Source organism: Stegostoma tigrinum, chromosome 20, assembly GCF_030684315.1.
Source record: "Stegostoma tigrinum isolate sSteTig4 chromosome 20, sSteTig4.hap1, whole genome shotgun sequence".
Lineage (NCBI taxonomy): Eukaryota > Metazoa > Chordata > Chondrichthyes > Orectolobiformes > Stegostomatidae > Stegostoma > Stegostoma tigrinum.
The window spans coordinates 40,799,158-40,818,555 of record NC_081373.1 but is presented as its reverse complement, the minus strand read 5'-3'; the positions used below and the strand labels follow the sequence as shown (position 1 = coordinate 40,818,555).

General features: G+C 43.0%; 1 protein-coding gene across 4 annotated transcripts in view; it reads right to left on the bottom strand.

Moving 5' to 3' along the window:
* The window catches only part of blnk (B cell linker), a 205,153-nt gene that overhangs the window by 138,219 nt on the left and 47,536 nt on the right, over window positions 1–19,398 (bottom strand). For 2 of the 4 annotated variants that reach the window (XM_048551123.2, XM_048551126.2), the window contains exon 1: window positions 11,889–12,182. The exons of the other annotated variants lie outside the window; for them this stretch is intronic. In XM_048551123.2, coding sequence (XP_048407080.1) covers window positions 11,889–11,902 — 14 coding nt within the window. In that variant the 5' untranslated portion in view covers window positions 11,903–12,182. Of the gene's footprint in view, window positions 1–11,888; window positions 12,183–19,398 lie in introns of those variants that run through there. 4 annotated transcript variants of the gene reach the window in all.

The window sequence follows — 19,398 nt, the reverse complement described above, 5'->3', positions numbered from 1 at the left end:
AAAGGGATCTTACCTGTGCCATCATATATTCTCTCTCAAGATGCTATTTAAATAAAGTGACCTAACCATTAGTGTATGTAGACAGATTTGGAGCATGTGTGGTAATGACTGACCTAATTTACTTCTTGATACATGTACCGAAACCACACTAATCAAACATCAAGGTCATCATTGGCAGTGCTATTCAAAAATATTTCCATAATTTAACATCACTTTAAAACAAAACATTAATTGAACATGAATTAAGTTGCAGATATTTGTAATGGTGGTTGGAATAATTACATGGACCCAATGTAGTGTAGGTAAAATAAGATAATTTTTGTTCCAAATTATAAAGACTATAAAATTTTTATTTTACTTAAATTTTAATTGTGGAACTAAATGGACAAAGGGCTACTTGAAAATTGAGGTTAGTGGAAGGAGTCGCTACACTTTGAAAAACAAATTATTAAAACTCATTGCATGTAATGCTTAAGCTGCGGTTTTGTTTAAGCAGTAGGGAAGATGTTCGCAGCTTGGGTTCGCTCTGGGGAGTGTATAAAAGTGGAATTCGTTTGGCAACAGTTTGCTGATTGGTCTTATGAATTGTGACCAGTCGTGGATGCCAAGAACATTATCCTGACACCAATCATCTGATTGTTCAGCTGCCAGGAAGCCAATTTGTGGGTTCAAACTATACAGCAAGGAACCTTCAGACCTCTGAAGAAAGCAAATTGGTGTGCCTCTCTCTCACTCTGCAGAAAAATACTGGAGTTGAAGAAAGCCAATGATTTTCTTCCACCAATTGCTGTAAGCTATTGCTTTTAAACTAAGAAGTCAGTCTGTAAAATTTGTGAACTAGTCATTCTGTGCCTTCTGTGAAGAAGTGACAGAAACCAAATGAAAAGCTCTGAAAAATTAAAGGATGTGAGAAACAAAAGGAACCCCTGTACTGAATCCTGAGGACTGGTGCCATTGAACAGTGTTTTTTTCCTTCCATTCGTAACACCAATTATTTTCACCCATCTGTACATGAGTTTGAGGGGAGGGATGAAGAGGGCTCGAGTTATATGTTGACAATTCACAAATTCCAAATCAGGTAAACAACTATTTACTTGTAATAAATAGTTTTTGTTATGTATAGAAACCTGATATTTGTTTTGTGTTAATCTGAGTCTAACAGACAGTTAAATTAGGAACTTACTGTATTTGGATAAAATTTTTAACTTTTGTAGTCACTCTGGAGAATAGTTGGGCTTGATTTCCAGTACACTCCCCCAGTGAGGCATAACAAAATGACATTTGGTCATTTTGAGGGAGAGCACAATGAGGCAAGACTGATAGACCAGACATCTAAACGGGCTGTTGGAGGAGCTGAGCTCCAGTTTGAAAACTTTGTCCAACTTTACATTTTTGTCCATTGCAATCTTAGTTATAATTAAGTTTCAAGTGCTTGTAGTTTCTATTATTGACACTTTGAAGAGTCTGGATAATTTGAACTCTTAGTCGCCTATAGCAAAGATAGCTTGTTTGAAGGGAGTGGGAAGTTATAAATTAATTACTTTTTTGAAATACATTTTTAAAAGAAGACTTTTCTTAAACACATCCTATTGTGGTAATGGGATTCTTTGATTCTCTCTAAAGTACATAGTGGTTGAATGGATATAGAAGTGCAATAGCATGACCTGAAGAATATGAGGGATTGTGCAGGATGGATGAGGGAAGGCTACGGGGAAGGCATGGAAGGCTACGAGAGACCACGTAGTGTTATGGTAGCATGACATGGCATGAATAGGGCACAGTCATGTGCATTGGTTGGTGTGAGGGCTAGGGATGTTCCCCTAATAGGTGGGGCAAGGTCCCATGATATAAAGGCGAACCCTTTAAACAATAGACTTCAGCACTTAACGCCCCCTCATGGCTACCTCTAAACTATTGTCTGCGTCCGCACCCCCACCCCTGCCCCAACAATGAAAACATTTGCTGGATTTCTCCCAAGGTGGACAGGTGCCAGGCCAGGAATTTCACTGGAAACTCCCACTATCCATCTCAAAGATCACAATCCAGCCGTTGTGGTCAAATCCCATAATGACAGCTGGGAAATGTAAATGGTGTCAATTACGATAAAAATCTGGAACAAAAAGCTAGTACCTATAAATGGTGACAATAAAAATGTGATTTCACTAACATCTGGAAAGAAAGCCATTATCCTTTCCTGATCTGAGATAAATATCACTCCAGACGAAAAACAATATGGTTCATTAGCAGCTGCCCCTTGAAATGGTCTGAGAAACTACTTGGATACATAAAAACTTTATCTCCTTCACCACTCCTTCTGTGTTGTAACAATCTGTGACCTGGCTTCTCGATTGCAGCAATAAAGAAATGGCCTCTCCACCACCTTCTCAAGGCCTAGTAAGGATGAGCATGAAATGCTGACCTTGCTAATGCTGCTCACGTCCCAAGAATGGGGGAAAGAGGCAGAAGAAAATCATGCTGATCAGTGAGCAACTTCAATCAGAAGTAGTGACAGCTATCCACTGGGAATAGTTTATCATACAGATTATATAAATGACAGCTAATTTTGAGGCAGCAGATAAAGTTCAGTTTAATTAGGAGGCAAGAGCTTTCTGCTCCAGGTTGCTGATACTATCGAGGTTTCTTGACATCAAGAAACAGGGAAGGATTTTTGACACTCCATTAGCTCTGTCACTATTAAGTAGTTAGGTTTTTAGGACCATGTGACACATGGATTTCATGGCTACACCTCAGGATAATGTTTATTTGGTGTTGCCTGACTGGTGTAACTGGATCTGCTTGTCTTGTTGTTCTGTACATACAATGCAGCTGTCATGACACTTGCATTCTCGAGACCAAAGACAAATTTGGCATTGACATTTTTACACTAGCGACAAAGATTTTATGCAATAGTTGGGTGGCTTTATGATCATGAAAGGATGATTCAACTTGACACAGCAATGCTGTTGGAATTCTGATGCAAACAGTGTACTGAATGCATCAGTTCTCAGAATATGCTACAGTTATTTCAAACATTGAAATTCATTTTTTTTGTCTACTTCATCTTTATTTTCATTCACGGGATGTGGACGTCACTATATATGCCAGCACATGCTGTCCAACCTCAGCTGCCTTTGAGAAGGTGGAGGCGTGCTGCATTCTTGAGCCACTGCAGTCTTTACGGCCATCTAAGCAGAGCAGAATCACGTGGCTCTTTGCTACACTGCCCATTTTCTATAAAATTGGGGCACATGTGCCTACATCTTAAATAGAATGCTGCTTATGCACAGATAATAAAATGTAAGGCTGGATGAACACAGCAGGCCAAGCAGCATCTCAGGAGCACAGCCTGTTTGTCTCCAATTCACTGAGGGCTGGACAACTTAGAAGGAAAATTGATTTCAACCAAAAGTGATTAGTGTCGTTTTTTCATGTGCTATTTTGAAAAGGTTAGTATCATATTTCCCAGTGATCCGTCAACTAACACTGACATTTTAGACTTCAGGGAAATCTAAAAGAGAATGCACTAAACCTTGACAAACCAGATTCAACAACGTGACATATGCTGTTCTTATTAGATGACTAATCTGTGGATAGACAAGCGACATCTTGTTTCAGATTTTGACAATGAAACTCTGAAGCAAGAAACACAGAACCTTTAACAAGACAAAACCCAAATATTGTAATTGAGAGAAGGAAATGACATTCAGCATGTCAGAGTACTCTGAAAATGAAAGCAAGATGTGGAATTGAGCATTTAGCTGTTATATTTTCAAAGGGAAAAATGACAGTGCTTGTAAATCAGTGGAATTTATCACATTTATTTTGAATTTTACTTAATTATTAGAATAACCAAGACTAAATGTATTGAAGTGCTTGTGTTACCATGGCAATACTTTTTGTGAGAATTAAACAGAACATGAGCATTACTAGCTACCTTTCATTGCTTTCATTCAGTAGCGGCTATGTAATCAAACACCTAAATGAAATAGAGAACATGATTTTTGATTGTTATATGTTACAAAAACTATAATTGCTCTGTACTTTCATTGTATTCACCTCTCTTGTTGGCCGATTTTTGTTTTGAACAACGCCTAAGAGTTAGATAGAATCATGCTCAGTCTTACTATTCCCCTTGGTTTCGATCTCTGTACAGACCTCCTTACTCATTGTTGAGAATGAAATCTATCAATCACTAATCATTGATTCAGCTCTTATTTTAACCCTTGTGGTTTTGCTAGCTGTTTCTTTCCTCACGCAAATGTGATTTATTTATTTATTTGTGTTTTGATTTTATTCCAAAAGCCCCAATCTTTATCCATAAAATGCTGCACACTTTTCTGTGTATTTATGACCCTCAAATCTATTTTTCCAAAGTGTTAGCAATTTTTACCCTAAGAATGTAAAATACAAAGAACCTTTATGCTTGAAGTTACAGTTTTTGTAATCTAACTTTGCAGGCTCTATGTTTTTTTACCAAGCCATCAAGAAATTTAACTGCACTAAAATGTTCAGAGAAATATAAACCTCAATAACTGTACTGTTTTGCACTGGAGAGGGTGACAAAGGTGAAACAATCGTTTTAGGCACTCACAAAAATAAAAAAAAAGCCATTCAGCAGCTCTGAAAACATGAAGTCACTGCAACAGTTCAAAAGAACAAGCCCAAATTGATGTCTGAAATAGTAGGAACTGCTGATGCTGGAGAATCTGAGATAACAAGGTATAGAGCTGGATGAACACAGCAGGCCAAACAGCATCATAGGAGCAGGAAAGCTGATGTTTCGGGGTGAGACCCTTCTTCAGAAATGGGGGAGGGCAAGGGGATTCTGAAATAAATAGGGAGAAAGGGGGAGGCAGATAGGAGATGGATAAAGGAGAACATAGGTGAAGAGGAGACAGACGGGTCAAAGAGGTAGGGTTGAAGCCAGTAAAGGTGAATGTCGGTGGGGAGTTAGTGTGGGGATAGGTCAGTCCAGGGAGGATGGGCATGCCAAGGGGGCAGGATGAGGCTAGTGGGTAGGAGATAGGGGTGGGGCTTGAGGTGGGAGGAATGGTTAGGGACATGGGGATGAGCTGGGCTGGTTTTGGGATGCTGTAGGGGTAGGGTTGTGAAGTCCACATTGATACCCTTAGGCTGCAGGCTTCCCAAGTGAAATATGACATGCTGTTCCTGCAGCCTTTGGGTGGCATCGTTGTGGCAATGCAGGAGGCTCAGGATGGACATGTTGTCCAAAAAGAGTGGGAGGGGGGAGTTTAAATGGTTCACGACTGGAAGGTATAGTTGTTTGTTGAGAACCAAGCATAGGTGTTCCACAAAGCAGTCCCCAAGCCTCCGCTTGGTTTCCCCAATGTAGAAGAGGCCATAGCGGAACAGCAGACACAGTGTACCACATTAGCAGATGAACATCTGTTTGATGTGGAAGTTCTTCTTAGGGCCTGAGATGGGGGTCTAGGGGCAGTTGTAGCACTTGCTGTGGTTGCAGGGAAAAGTGCCGGGGGTGGTGGGGTGTGGGGAGCGGACAAGGGAGTCATGGAGAGAGCAGTCCCTCCGGAAAGCAGATAAAGGGTGGGGAGGGAAAAATGTCTTTGGTGGTGGGGTCAGATTGCAGATGGCGGAAGTGTCGGAGGATGATGCGTTGGGCATGGAGGTTGGTGGGGTGGTACGTGAGGAAGAGGGGGATTCTGTTTTGGTAGTTATTGTGGGGAGGGGGTGAGAGGGATGAGTTGCTGGAAATGTGAGAGATGCAGTCAAGGGCATTTTCGATCACTGTGGAGGGGAAGTTGTGGTCCCTGAAAAACGAGGACATCTGGGACGTCCGGGAGTGGAATGCCTCATCTTGGGAGCAAATGTGGCAGAGGCAAAGGAATTGGGAACAGGGGATGGCCTTTTTTGCAGGTGTAGTATTCTAGGTAGCATATTCTAGGTGACAGGAGGTGTATTCTAGGTAGCTGTGGGAGTCGGTAGCTTTGAAATGGATATTGGTTTCCAGGTGGATGCCAGAGGTGGAGAGACAGGGGTCCAGGAAGGAGAGAGAGGTATCAGAAATGGTCCAGCTGAACTCAAGGTTGGGGTGGAATGTGTTGGTGAAGTGGATGAACTGTTCGAGCTCCTCGTGGGAGCATGAGGTGGCGCCCATACAGTGATCGATGTAACAGAGGAAGAGGCGGGGTTTAGGGTCAGCGTAGCCTTGGAAAAGGGATTGTTCCGTGTATCCTACAAAAAGGCAGGCGTAGCTTGGGCCATAGCGGGTACCCATGGCCACCCCCTTTGTCTGTCGGAAGTGGGGGAATTGAAGGAGAAGTTGTTAAGGGTTACAAATATGTGTCTGCTTGTTTTCTGAAGCACACAGCAGGACTGATCTGATTGGTAGCTCTCATAAACCCTTGCTTTGGCAGTGTATCTAAACTACTCAGCTTGCTTTGTGGCACATCACTCCCAACTCCATACTTTATCTTACCCAAGGCCTAGCCTGAGGTTGCTCTCCTGCGACGGACTGGTGTTTCTCGCTCTCTTCAACCTCAGAAAAGCATGGTGTATTTAGTAGGAAATTGGACTCACCTGGTCTGGACCTGATAATTTAATTATAGAGCTGCAGAATATGCTTTAAATATGCTTAAAAAACAGTGACTACTAACAGCAATATCCATGCTATATTTTGTGCAAAGGAACAGTGGTCTTCCAATCAATAACACTTGGACAGCACAAAACAACTGTCAGTTTATCGAACCTCCCAAAGCTAATGCAACCTTGGACAATCACGAGAAGCTACTGCAAAATAGCAACTGTGACATGACACATTTAACTCTAATTCTCCAAAAAACAATTTTTGTGCATTTGTATGTTTACCACACTGTTATCCCTCAGATCCAATGTTCCTACCTCTTGATAGCTACAGATTTTTTCGCATTACTTTAATGCATTGCCAGTATTAAACCTAAAATAACATCATAATTTGATTAAATTAGCTTTGTAATCTCTGTACAGTGAATGAATAACTTCTCAATATCTTATTATTTCCTGTTATTTCACCCTTTCTTTTTCAAGTACAACACAATGCAGAAACAGGAACTGTCACATTATTTGCATCGGCAAGTATCCATCATTTTGCGTGGCCATGGTTGATACAAGTCAATTAATGATTGACATGTCTAGGAAGTAGGAACATAAAAAATATTGAGTCATTGAGTCTACTGTGCCATTCAATAACATTGTGGCCTTAACTCCCCTTTCCTGCTTATCCCCCATAACCCTTGACTCCATTGTCAAAAACCGATCTAACTCAACCAGGAATATTTTTTCCCTCTACTGGTTGCTGGGGAAGAGAAATCCAATGTTAATTACTCTCAGAGATAAAATTCCTCCTCATTGCTGACTTAAATGGGAGACTTTTATTTTGAAACGGTGTCTCTTTGTTCTAAACTCCCCCATGAATGGAAACATCCCTTCAGGACCATCTGTTTTATTTAGACCATTTCTCATTTTCCTAAACATCAATGAATATAGACCCAAGCTGCTCAATTTTTCTTATAAGTGAAATCCCAGGACCTATCTATTGCAGACTTTAACATTGTGGATTTCTGAAGTTCTGGGGCATTTCAGTTTTTCTACAGAGTGGTTTTCCAAGAATGGGAATTATTGCATGTAATAACTTCACAACTTTTATTCTTAAATAATGAAAGGTCTCCAAACTGCCTTCCAGCCTGCCTTTCTCCTCCATCCTCGCTGCGGCCCAAAAGTAGGCAGAAGATAACATGAAAGGCATCAGATTCCTTTTAAAAACAGTAAACACTCCCCTGCTATAAAATGAATGAGCATGATTTTCTTGCTTTCCATGTAAATCATATTTTAAGAAAATTAAAGATTCCATCAGCATTTTAACAGCCTTGACTTGTGCAATCACTTTCAAAGATTTGTGTCCACACACTACACAAATGTGCAAAGACATAAATTTGGAGTAGGAGTAGCCTACTGGCTCCTCGCTCCTTGAGCCTGCATTTGGGGCGGCATGGTGGCTCAGTGGTTAGCGCTGCAGCCTCACAGTGCCAGGGACCTGGTTCAATTCCAGCCTCGGACGACTGCATGTGTGGAGTTTACATATTCTCCCCATGTCTGTGTGGGTTTCCTCCGGGTGCTCTGATTTCCTCCCACAGTCCAAAGATGTGCAGTCTAGGTGGATCGGCCAGGCTAAATTGCCCATAGTGTTCAGGGGTGTGTGGGTTACAGCGGGATGGGTCTGGGTGGGATGCTTCAAGGGGCGGTGTGGACTTGTTGGGCCGAAGGGCCTGCTTCCACACTGTAGGGAATCTAAGCTACTCCGCCATTCAATAAGACCATGTTGATCTTATTAATCCACATTCGCACCAATGCCTTTACTTATCATAAATCCATCTACCTTTATCGAAAATATTCAAAGACTTCACTTCCACCATTCTCTGTGGAAGAGCATTCCAAATACTAGCAACCCTTTGTGAGGAAAAACAAACATTCTTCTAATTTCTGTCTTAACAGATGACTCCTTATTTTTCAAAAGTAACCACCAAATTCTAGATACTCCCACAAGAAGAAACATCCAGTCTATGCCCACCCTGTTGAACATCCTGACAGGTCTCAATCAAGTTGAGATGGTGGAATACTGGGAATGTCATAAGCATAGTAATCCAGAGCCCCATGGAAAATCGTGACATTTCACTTCAATAAAATCTGGAATGAAAAGCTAGACTAATGACAGCTATGTAACCATTGACAATTTTCACGTAAAAAGCCCATCTCGTTCATTAATGTGGTCAGACCTACAAATGTTGCAGAGCAAACTTTATTCCTGGAATCAAAGAATCTCTAAAGAATGGATGCTGGCCATTTGGCCTATCAAGTCCTCACCGACCCTCTAAACAGCACCCCAGCCATACCCACAGCCCCTATTCCTGTAACCCTGCATTTCCTGTGGCTAATCCACCTAACTCACACAGAATTGGACTGCGGCAGAAAACCAGAGCGCCTGGTAGAAATCCATGCAGACACAGGGAGAATGTGTAAATTCCACACAGACAGTCACCCAAAGGTGGAATTGAACCCGGGTCCCTGGCACTGTGAGGCTGCAGTGCTAACCACTGAGCCACCATGCTGCCCTCTGAACTACTCTGTTGAATCAAACTGCTAAAATGCGTAAATTAAAAAAAGAACAGAAACTGGACAGACCACCTGGTATTGACCTGGATACAAGTCAATCCTGAGAAGTCCTATAACATTCAGAAATTGGTCAGTCTCACAAACTAGTTAAGCAACAGCTTGGCAGTCATACTCATGCAATCAAACTTCTTATATACAAAGTCCCAGAAAACACCATCGGCACCGCTAGGCAAGGCAGGCCCACCGAAGGTGGCAACACTTGGCTTACAGTCAGGAAGAAGTTACCCTGAGAGGATTCAACATTGATTCTGGACTCCATACAATCACTGCAACTGGCTAGGAAAGCCCCAGCTCAATACCAGCTACAGCCCTCCTCTCTTCCCTTGGCTGACGACTTCCCATCCTTCTTGGAGGAAACACTGAGGAGGACAATGGAACAGCATGTTCTTTGAGTGGGGGCATTCAACATTCATCACTGGGAATGGTTTGTTAAACATTGGAAGCAGCATGCTATAGACAGGGCCAAGTGATTCCACAACCAAAGGATCTGATCCAAGCTCTACCGTTCTGTTACATTTGGTTGTTAATGGTGGTGGCCAAGTAAGCAACAAAATACAACCTGCCGATATTCCATCTCTGGTGAAAATGTGACCAAGTCTGAATGGGAACTTTGGGGCCACTTTGGTTAAGTTGAAGACCTACTCTGTCATTATGAAAATGCAATCATACGTGCCTGCTCACTCCCATAAACCTGCAAACCTCAGGGGTATGAAATGCCATGTGGGGCTTTACACTTCTCAATTTTCAAACTTCTTCTGATACTAGTGCTTAGAAGAATATTTCTCTCACTTCTACCTATATCTTTAGATCTGTTCTTCAAAAGGACAAAACTGCACCATCATTTCAAACCATTTACTTGTTCATATTCTTGCTTAATTATCATTTTTCTGTAGATCTGGTTTTCCAGCCCCAGCCCACTTTCCAATACCTTAAGAACATAAGAACTAGGGGGAGTAGGCAGCTCAGTCCCTCGAACCTGCTTCATCATTTGATATCATCATGACTGAGTTCATCTTGGCCTCATTTCCACTTTCCTGCTCACTCTTTGTAACACTTCAACTTAACACTAATTAAAATATCTGTCTATCTCCTCCTTACATTTAATCAATGTCCCAGCATCCACTGTGCTCTGAGGTAGGGAATTCCACAGACTGACGATCCTTTGAGCGAAGTAAATTATCCTCATCTTTGTTTTAAATCTGCTTTGCTTTATCCTAAAATTATGACTTCTTGTTCTCCACTTCTCCACATGACGAAGCATCCTTTTGACGTTTACTTTGTCAATCCCCTTAAGAACTAAAGTCTGGCGAAGAAGCCAGCAACATTGGCTAGTATGGAGATTGAACCCACAACTTTGGCATTATTAACACCACACTCTAAACTATCCAACCACCTTGCTATTATTTTCAGAAGGCATTCCTGTAGGCATTATATCCAAGTTCTCATTCAGCATCCATACTTTATTAACAATGATCACGGTTGATTTCCTCCATCCCTATTCCAATTGTGAAATCCTACTGTTGCCTTTGATAGCTCTTCAGAAGGTTGATCAATTTCTTACCTTTGCCTAGTTTGGTTTTGGACTGTGCGATGTAATTATTGCAGAAACCACTAATATATCACCTTGGGCAAAACTGTGGTTTTCAAATGTTTTTAGGATTCAAATTTCCATACTTAGGAGACCGAAGCCAAATCTAAATGGACAACAGCATTAAAGCACAAACTTAGGTAATGGTCCAATTCATTGTAGATTACTACCTCTTAACCATCAACTTTTCAGACATCACAGACTGAGGAAAATACAAGAGAGTATATTGAGAACTGATCAGTCAGGGATTAGCACGTACTGACTGAACAAAAGAAGAAATTGGGTTCTTTTAGCTTGTGAGCTTTTCCTTAACTTCCTGAAATACAGTCCCACCAAATATCAAAAACAGTGCAGCAGTGCTTGCTCCTGATTGTCAGAAGCTCCCCATCGCCATCAAAATTCAACGAGACTGTTCAAAGCAGAAGAAGAAAAAGGAGGGAAACTTGTTTTTCATTTGGCTGAGGTAGCCATGATGGACTCTCCTTCTCAACCTCTCCCCTTGTTGGAGGCACGGTGGCCCTCCTGTCGTCTTTCTCTAATGAGAGAGCAACCCTACCTAGCTCTAACACACTGAATCTCGTTCCTTCCTTGTTCAAAAAGGAAATCGAGGCAATCATGCCTTTCGTATGAATAAAGAGCACCTCTAAAGACATCAAGATTTATTCAATGATGTTCAAAGAAAGACATTTCAAGAGTACACAGCATGGTTGATTTCAGGAGTTAGAATCCTGAGATTAGCCACCCGGAGATTCAACATTATCTTTCAACTCTTCTCCTAATTTTTGTCACATCATGAGTCAAATGCCAAAGAGGCTTCCAACAGCTACAGATATGAATAAGTACAGTTTGATCCAATGCTTATGGACACATACAGTTAGATCTGACACATTCTCATATATCTTTGTTTGAAGGACTGGCAATTAAAATCAGAGTGATCCAAATTCAGTAGTTAGGCAAAATTTGAATTTTCCACTGAAGCTAACACTGATCACCAAAATGTATATTTGATTATACACAGCAGGAAGGTGCACCATAATAAACAATATTTGATATTTTGCTCCACAATTGTTTATCCGTTTACTTATTGAAAAAAAAAATCAGAAAAAAGGCATACCTTACACCTTTCATCTCATAGATTTACTCTGCACTTGGCTGTTGACGAGTATTTCTGCACTTGCTGGTAACACTAATAGCCTCTGGCTCTCCGTATATGTTAACAGATAAAACCACTTGTGGAAAGCCAGCAGCATGAGGAAGTCTGAACATTATTTTTAGAAAATCATCTCCCTCGGCATTCTTGCAGCATTGGTTTAGGGAAAAATGGAGTCATGTAAAGATTTTGAAGACTTCATTGAGCTAAAAACGGCACCTACAATTACAGCTGAGGCTGTGACAGAAACTTCCTTGTTTACATAGTTGATTACAGGCGAAGTGAAATTTGGCCTGACAATTGTGGGTGTGTTATAAAGGCAAAATTCCAGGAAGGCTTGTGATTTTACACTTCCCCCTATCGCTTGATGCTCTTTTATAGATTACATGTATGAAAACCCAGAAGTAGGTTTTGGGTTGGGAATCCAACTCCACACAGCACGGAAACAGCCACCCAGCAGGGGCTTTCTTTGTGTCAAAGGTTGTTCCTTGAGAGCAGCCAGTTGCAAAGCTACATTAGGGAAGAGGAGAATATGGGCTATTCCTCCTCCCGCTGCGTCTATTCAATGTCCTTTTGTCCAGGAACTGCCAAGCTACTTCGCTACCAGCCTCAGTGTCCACTTATTCTAACAATATCCGATTGCACATCGGTTCCACACCTTAGTGATGGCGGAGTGAGACTGTTAATTTTCGGCATTTAGGAGCAGGAATACCATGAGGATGCCTATAACTTTGTTTGGTGGGGGGGGGGGGGTGGTTTGGGCAATGTTTACCCTCACTTTACCAGATCTGTGGAAGCCTTGTGACACAGTGGGTCCCATCACCGTGTTGGAGCCAGAAGCCCATTTTGAGTCTGCCTCCAGGATTTGATGACCAAAAAATGTGTGCTCATATGATGGTCAAACAGATTGGATATGAATTTGTACAACTAGGACACATTCCTGGCCAACCAAATCATGGAAGATAACTGCAGTCTCTGCCATCTCTACCCCCATTTGCTCTGGATGATAACAAACAAATAAAAGGTTCGTACTGTTACAGTGGGTCAGAGACCCCTTTCGATTAGATTAGATTAGACTAGATTCCTTACAGTGTGGAAACAGGCCCTTCAACCCACAAGTTCACACAAGATGCCCCTTGAAGCATCCCACCCAGACCCATCCCCCTGTAACCCACACACCGCTGAACACTATGGGCAATTTAGCATGGCCAATCCACCTAGCCTGCATGTCTTTGGACTGTGGGAAGAAACCCGCACAGACACGGGGAGAACGTGCAAACTCCACACAGACAGTCAACCGAGGCTGGAATCGAAATCAGGTCCCTGGCGCTGTGAGGCTGCAGTGCTAACCACTGAGCCACCATGCCACCCATTGTGGGGGAAGGATTGGGATTTAGGACTTACGTACTTGTCCCAGCCATTGTGGTGGTCTTAATGCAGTGTATCGGACCTGCCTTCGGGCAGCTAGACAACTAGAGGAGGTGATCAGTTCTGCGACACAACAGTTTGAAATGCCACATGGAAAACAGAGTGCTGACTGCTGAGGTCAGGTGTGTGAGATAACTGGCATATTAACAGGACTTTATTAAAATGTTTGGGGCCCTTAAAATAAGGCACTATGCCATGATCGAGGGAGGATGACACAATATTTGTGCTGTGGTTACTAAAGCGACTTTGATGTAATGTGTAAACAGATAGCAATAAAAGTAATCACTGGAAGGCTGAAATATAAACAGATATTTCTGCAAACATATAGCAGTCAGATAGCAATAATGTTGGAAATAGATAAATGAAAACTTCAGGCCAAAATCAAAGCGAAATACCACAGAAACATAAAATCTGACTTGAAAACAGAAAATCCTGGAGATACCCATTTGATCAGGCAGTGGCTTTGAGGAGAAAAAGAGAATTGACAATTTCATGCCAATGACAAATTGCTGACCACTTAAGGATCTCCATCTGCTGCTGCTGGGCTACTCCTGTGGCAAGGACAGCGCAGCAAGAGCTAGCAATCTAGTGGGTAGACTGGGAGGAGGATGCAACCTAGCGGGGCATCTTGTGCTAATCAGAGATCCTCCAAAGATGTGGGCCCCCACTTTGTGTTCTGGTGGTGCTGTTGCTGTAAGAGAGCTGCTGGCTAGTGAACTAGTTAGCAACTCTTTGAGACAGCGGTTCCTCTTGGCAGGGTTTGCAAGTCCCACCTGAAACCAATTAAAATCTGGGTGTGCGAGCTGGTTGAATGCATGGGGTCTTGTAGACCAGGACCACAACCAGGATAGGTCTTGCCTGATTCACTCTGTTCCTCTCTCCAGACAGGCTGCCTGACCTGCTGAGTATTTCAAATGTCTAATGTTTCCCTTTGGGGTTTGAGAACTCAGGGAAAGCCATGGCAAATCAAATCACTGGAAACAATTTTCACATGGAGTGTGAAAAGGGAGGCTGATGAGATATTGCCCATTTTACAGTACCACCCCAAATAGGAATCTACCCCAACTGACTGTAGGAAATCCTACCATCCTACTTGTGAATATAATGGATGAAAAATAGGTGGAACAAACAATTTTCAACAATCCTTAAAAAGGACAGGCCTAGCTGGATTCCTGCAACAATATTTTAATTTAATTTTCCTCTGCCACCAGCTTCTCCAATGCATCCATTGAAAGTGACTGGAGGAAACGGACTCCTGGCATTGAGAACAGAAATTCCTCATAAGTGAGTTGTGTAGACCTGATATAGTTGCTGACACCGAGTGTAAACAGCAGTACCACATTCACTGCCTCATGGAATACCAATGTTTTCAACGATCTTTCAAGATTGACCGAGGTTAAGTGAAAGCAGCTTTCCATGTTCATAACCGACATAAATAATAGAACATGACTCACCTCCTTCTTTATAGCACCCTCCAGTGTCATGAATTGGACAGAAGGTTACTTGCATTATTCATAAGTAACCACTGGAATTTGTTAACTCTGCACCACGTAAGCTCACACCGCTGATCACAAGGAAATAGTGCAGCTCTTGAAGGAGAACCCTATATCTGCAGACACTATAACCACAATTTGGATTCAGACAGCTGAATCCATCTGCCATTTACAAACAGTTTCCTTCGTCATCCCATTCTGCTTTTATCAATGAAAAGAGAAAAAAAAAATACATGCAACCAGAGGAGAAGCAGCAGTTTAAGTGAGAACAGTTTTGGAAGATTTTGGAAGGCTGACAGATTAGGCTGTTGGTGGTGCTGGGCATGGCATGGCATGGCAAGTAAACAGCAGCTTGGTAAATGTATGGCACAAACAGCAGAGTGCTACCTTCCTGTTGTATACTAAAGTATTTAATTGGACATTGATTAAGTCAGTAAAAAGATGTAACTGCAGCTAAGATGTGTTGTTCCTGCCTTCTCCTCACCTAATCCGTAATCGCATCATACACTCAGAATGAAGTAGATTGTGAAGGTTTGCACAGGTGTCAGTAGTGAAGTATTGTGCCTTAACAGAGGAAAAGTGGGAACATGCAGGGAATTGAGAAGTATTTCCCCAGGTTCCCAATGAGCAATGAATGAATGTATTCAGAACATGAGGATGATTTCCATGTGCGTGAACAAGATGATGGAGAAATGGGGGAGATCATTATGTGGATACATGTCAGTAAATCACACTGACCTTATTTTAATTTCTTGGCACTGCCAAAACAAAAGAAACTCTATGTACACAAAACAAGGAAACACGATAATGACATATTTAGTGCAGAACCTTCATTGAATATGGAAGAGACATTTGATCAGGTATATGAACCAAAGCAGATATGTGTTTTGCATAAATCACGTTGGATGATACCTCCAGGCCACCTAAAATAAACAAAAAGATAACTGTGTGGCAGTACTTAGGGTGCGTGCTGACAGCCAATTCTGCTGCCTTAACTGTCCACACCCTTCCGAACACCCAGTCTCCCTCTCTCTTTTCCACACCACTGAGCCACACCTGGATCTCTGGCGATACTCTGGTGGATCTAGGACCAGATCAGCCATTGCCACTCTGATGGGTGATCAATGAGGAGCTGTTGGCTTTTGTTTCTCCAGCAGCTCTCAGTAGGCTGGACTTTCCTAACCCTCTCCTAGGAGGCCTTTGATCTTGGAAAAAGCCCAGGAATATGTCTGAACAGCACTGGTGCTGCAGTGTTCTTGTCAACTCTCCAGCCATTGTAAGAGTCATACAGCATGGAAACAGTAAGAGTCCACACTGACCATGTTCCCAAAATAAACTAGTCCCATCTGCCTGTGCTTGGCCCATATCCCTCCAAATCTTTTCTATTCATGAACTAATAATCCACAATAAATTGGCACACTAAAAATAATCTAGAATTGAAAGCTAACTTAATTGTGACCATGTAATCACTGTTGATCGTGGTAAAGACCCAGCTAATCCACCAATGTCTTTTAGGGAAGGAAATCTGCCACCATTACCTGGTCTGGCCTACTTGAGATTCTAGATAGGATTAGGTTCCCCACTGTGTGGAAACAGGCCATTCAGCCCAACAAGTCCACACCGCCCCTTGCAGCATCCCACCCAGACCTATTCACCTCTGAACACTGTGGGCAATTTAGCATGGCCAATCCACCTAGCCTGCAAGTCTTTGAACTGTGGGAGGAACTGGAGCACCTGGAGGAAACCCACGCAGATGCAGGGAGGATGTGCGAACTCCACACAGACAGTCGCCCGAGGCTGGAATCGAACCTGGGTCCCTGGAGCTGTGAGGCTGCAGTGCTCACCACTGAGCCACTGTGCCGCCCACAAGACCAACAGCAAAGAGACTGAAAATCAAAAGAACTGCGGACGATGTAAATCACAAACAAAAACAGAAGTTGCTGGAAAAGCTCAGCCGTTCTGGCAGCATCTGTGAAGAAAAAAATCAGAGTTAATATTTTGAGTCCATTAACCCTTCCTCAGAACAGGAAGTGTCACTGGACCGGAAACATTAACTGATTTTTTTTCTCAACAGATGCTGCCAGAACGGCTGAGCTTTTCCAGCAACTTCTGTTTTTGTTTGTGAGTAAAGTGACGGCCCCAGCAAACCACCCAGATCAAGGCCAGTCAGGGATGGGTAATAAATACTGACGCAGCCAGTGAAGCACACATTCCATCAACAAACAAATTAATCTCCAACAACACTTTCAGAAAAAAAAACTGCCTTGTATGCACTCACAATATTGAGCATGTCTCAAACAGACAAACAGTGAAATGCTGTGGTGGGGCCTGGTCAATGAGGTGGGGAGGAGCGGATAGGTGGGAGAGAAGATGGACAGGTCAAGGAGGCGGGGTGGGGGGGGGTGCGATAGTCTTGGGTTAAGGTCGGGGGAGGTGGGGAGATTTTGAACCTGATAAAGTCTACATTGAGACCATTGGGTTGAAGGCTCCCGAGGCAGAACATGAGCTGCTGCTCCTCCAGTTTCCGGGTGGCGTCGTTGTGACACTGGAGGCGGCCCAGGATGGACATGTCGCCCAGGGAGTGGGAGGGGGAACTGAAATGGTTCGCGACTGGAAGGCGTTGTCGTTTGTCATGAACAGAGCACAGGTGCTCCACAAGGCAGTCTCTGAGCCTCCACTCGGTCTCACCGATATAGAGGAGTCCACATCGGGAGCAGCGGATGCAATAGACCACATTGGTGGATGTGCAGGTGAACATCTGATGTGGAAGGTTTATTTGGTGTCATGGATGGAAATGAGGGGGAGCTGTAGGGGGCAGGTGTAGCACTTCCTGCGGTTGCAGGGCAAGGTGCTGGGGATGGTGGGGTTGGTGGGGAGCGTGAAGCGGATGACGGAGTCATGGACAGTGCGGTCCCTATGGAAGACAGACAGTTGGTGGGGATGGAAATATAACTTTGGTTGTGAGGTCAGATTGCAGGTGACAGAGAATGATACGTTGAATCTGAAGTTTAGTGGGGTGATATGTGAGGACAAGGGTGATTCTGTCTTTGGTTTTGTTGTGGGGAGGGGGTGTGAGGGCAGACGTGTAGTAATGCAAGAAATGCAGTGGAGAGCATTTTTGATCACTGAAGCGGGAAGGTTGTGGTCCTTGAAACAGGAGGACACCTAGGATGTGCAGGAGTGGAATGCCTCATCTTGGGAGTAGATGTGGCAGAGGTGGAGGAACTGCGAGTAGGGGATCGCATTCTTGCAGGAAGGTGGGTGAGAGGAGGTGTAGTCTTGGTAGCTATGGGGAGTTGGTGGGATTGAAATAGATATCAGTTGAGGTGGTCACCAGAGCTGGAGACAGAGAGGTTGAGGAAGGAGAGAGAGGTTTTCAGCAATGGTACAGGTAAACTTGAGGGTGGGGTGAAAGGTGTTAGTGAAGTTGATGAACCGTTCAAGTTCTGCAGCTACACTGGCTCTAATCGCACTCCCTCCCCCCGCCCATCTCTTCCTCTTCTACATTGAAGACTATATCGGTGCTGCCTTGGCTCCCACAAGGAGCTTGAACAGTTCATCAGCTTTACTAACACCTTTCACCCCAATTTCAAGTTCACCTGGACCATCTCTGATAACTCTCTCTTCTTCCTGGGCACCTCTGTCTCCATCTCTCCCACCTATCCGCTCCTCCAACCTCATTGGTCCAATCCCCACCACTCCCTACCTGCACTCACCTATCACCATTCCACCTACCTTCCCCAGTCCCACCCCTCCCCTCTCTATTTATTTCAGAGCTCCCTTCCCCCTCCCCCATTTCTGAAGAACAGTCCTGACCCGAAACGTCAACCTTCCTGCTCTTCTGATGCTGCGTGGCCTGCTGTGTTCATTCAGCTCTACACTGTGTAATCTCTGACTCCAGCATTGGCAGTTCTTAATATCTCTAACAATAAAATGTTAAGGCTGCACATACTCAACTCTGTTCTTTATCAAATAAAGAACATCATTAGTATCCGGACTACGTACAATTCCTGTACATAGCAAATAAAGTAAGCCAACCAACCAGTAACTAGTGTTCAATCTACAAGTCCAGTCTTGTTTGAGAAAAGCTGGTTGCTATATTTATTTTTAAAAAAACAAAAAATGTTAAAACTAAGGATCAATTGGTGATTTAGAGTGCGGTCCTACTCAAGTACTGTAACAGAATTCTGGGGAAGGTTTGTGGGAGCGAAGGTAATAGTGTCTGCGAAAGATGGGTGCAGAACTCACACACTAAGCCAAGGGTAGCCTGGTAACATTCACGGAATCGGCCACCTTCGAGTGTTCTCTAGGCATTTGAGTCAATTGTAATCTTTAATTTGATAAGAAACATCTCAGTTTTCAAGTCTGTGTTCCACTGGAAGGCCAGATGCAAAATCTTTCCATTAAGGTTATTCCACTAATAACTGAGGATCTTAAACTTGGCACCATGCTCCTACACTGAAATGCAGACAATTACTTGGGATTCAATCACTCCTTCCCAAATCTTGCAAGCCAACTATTAACAGGAATTAAACAGATACTTTTTCTCTTGT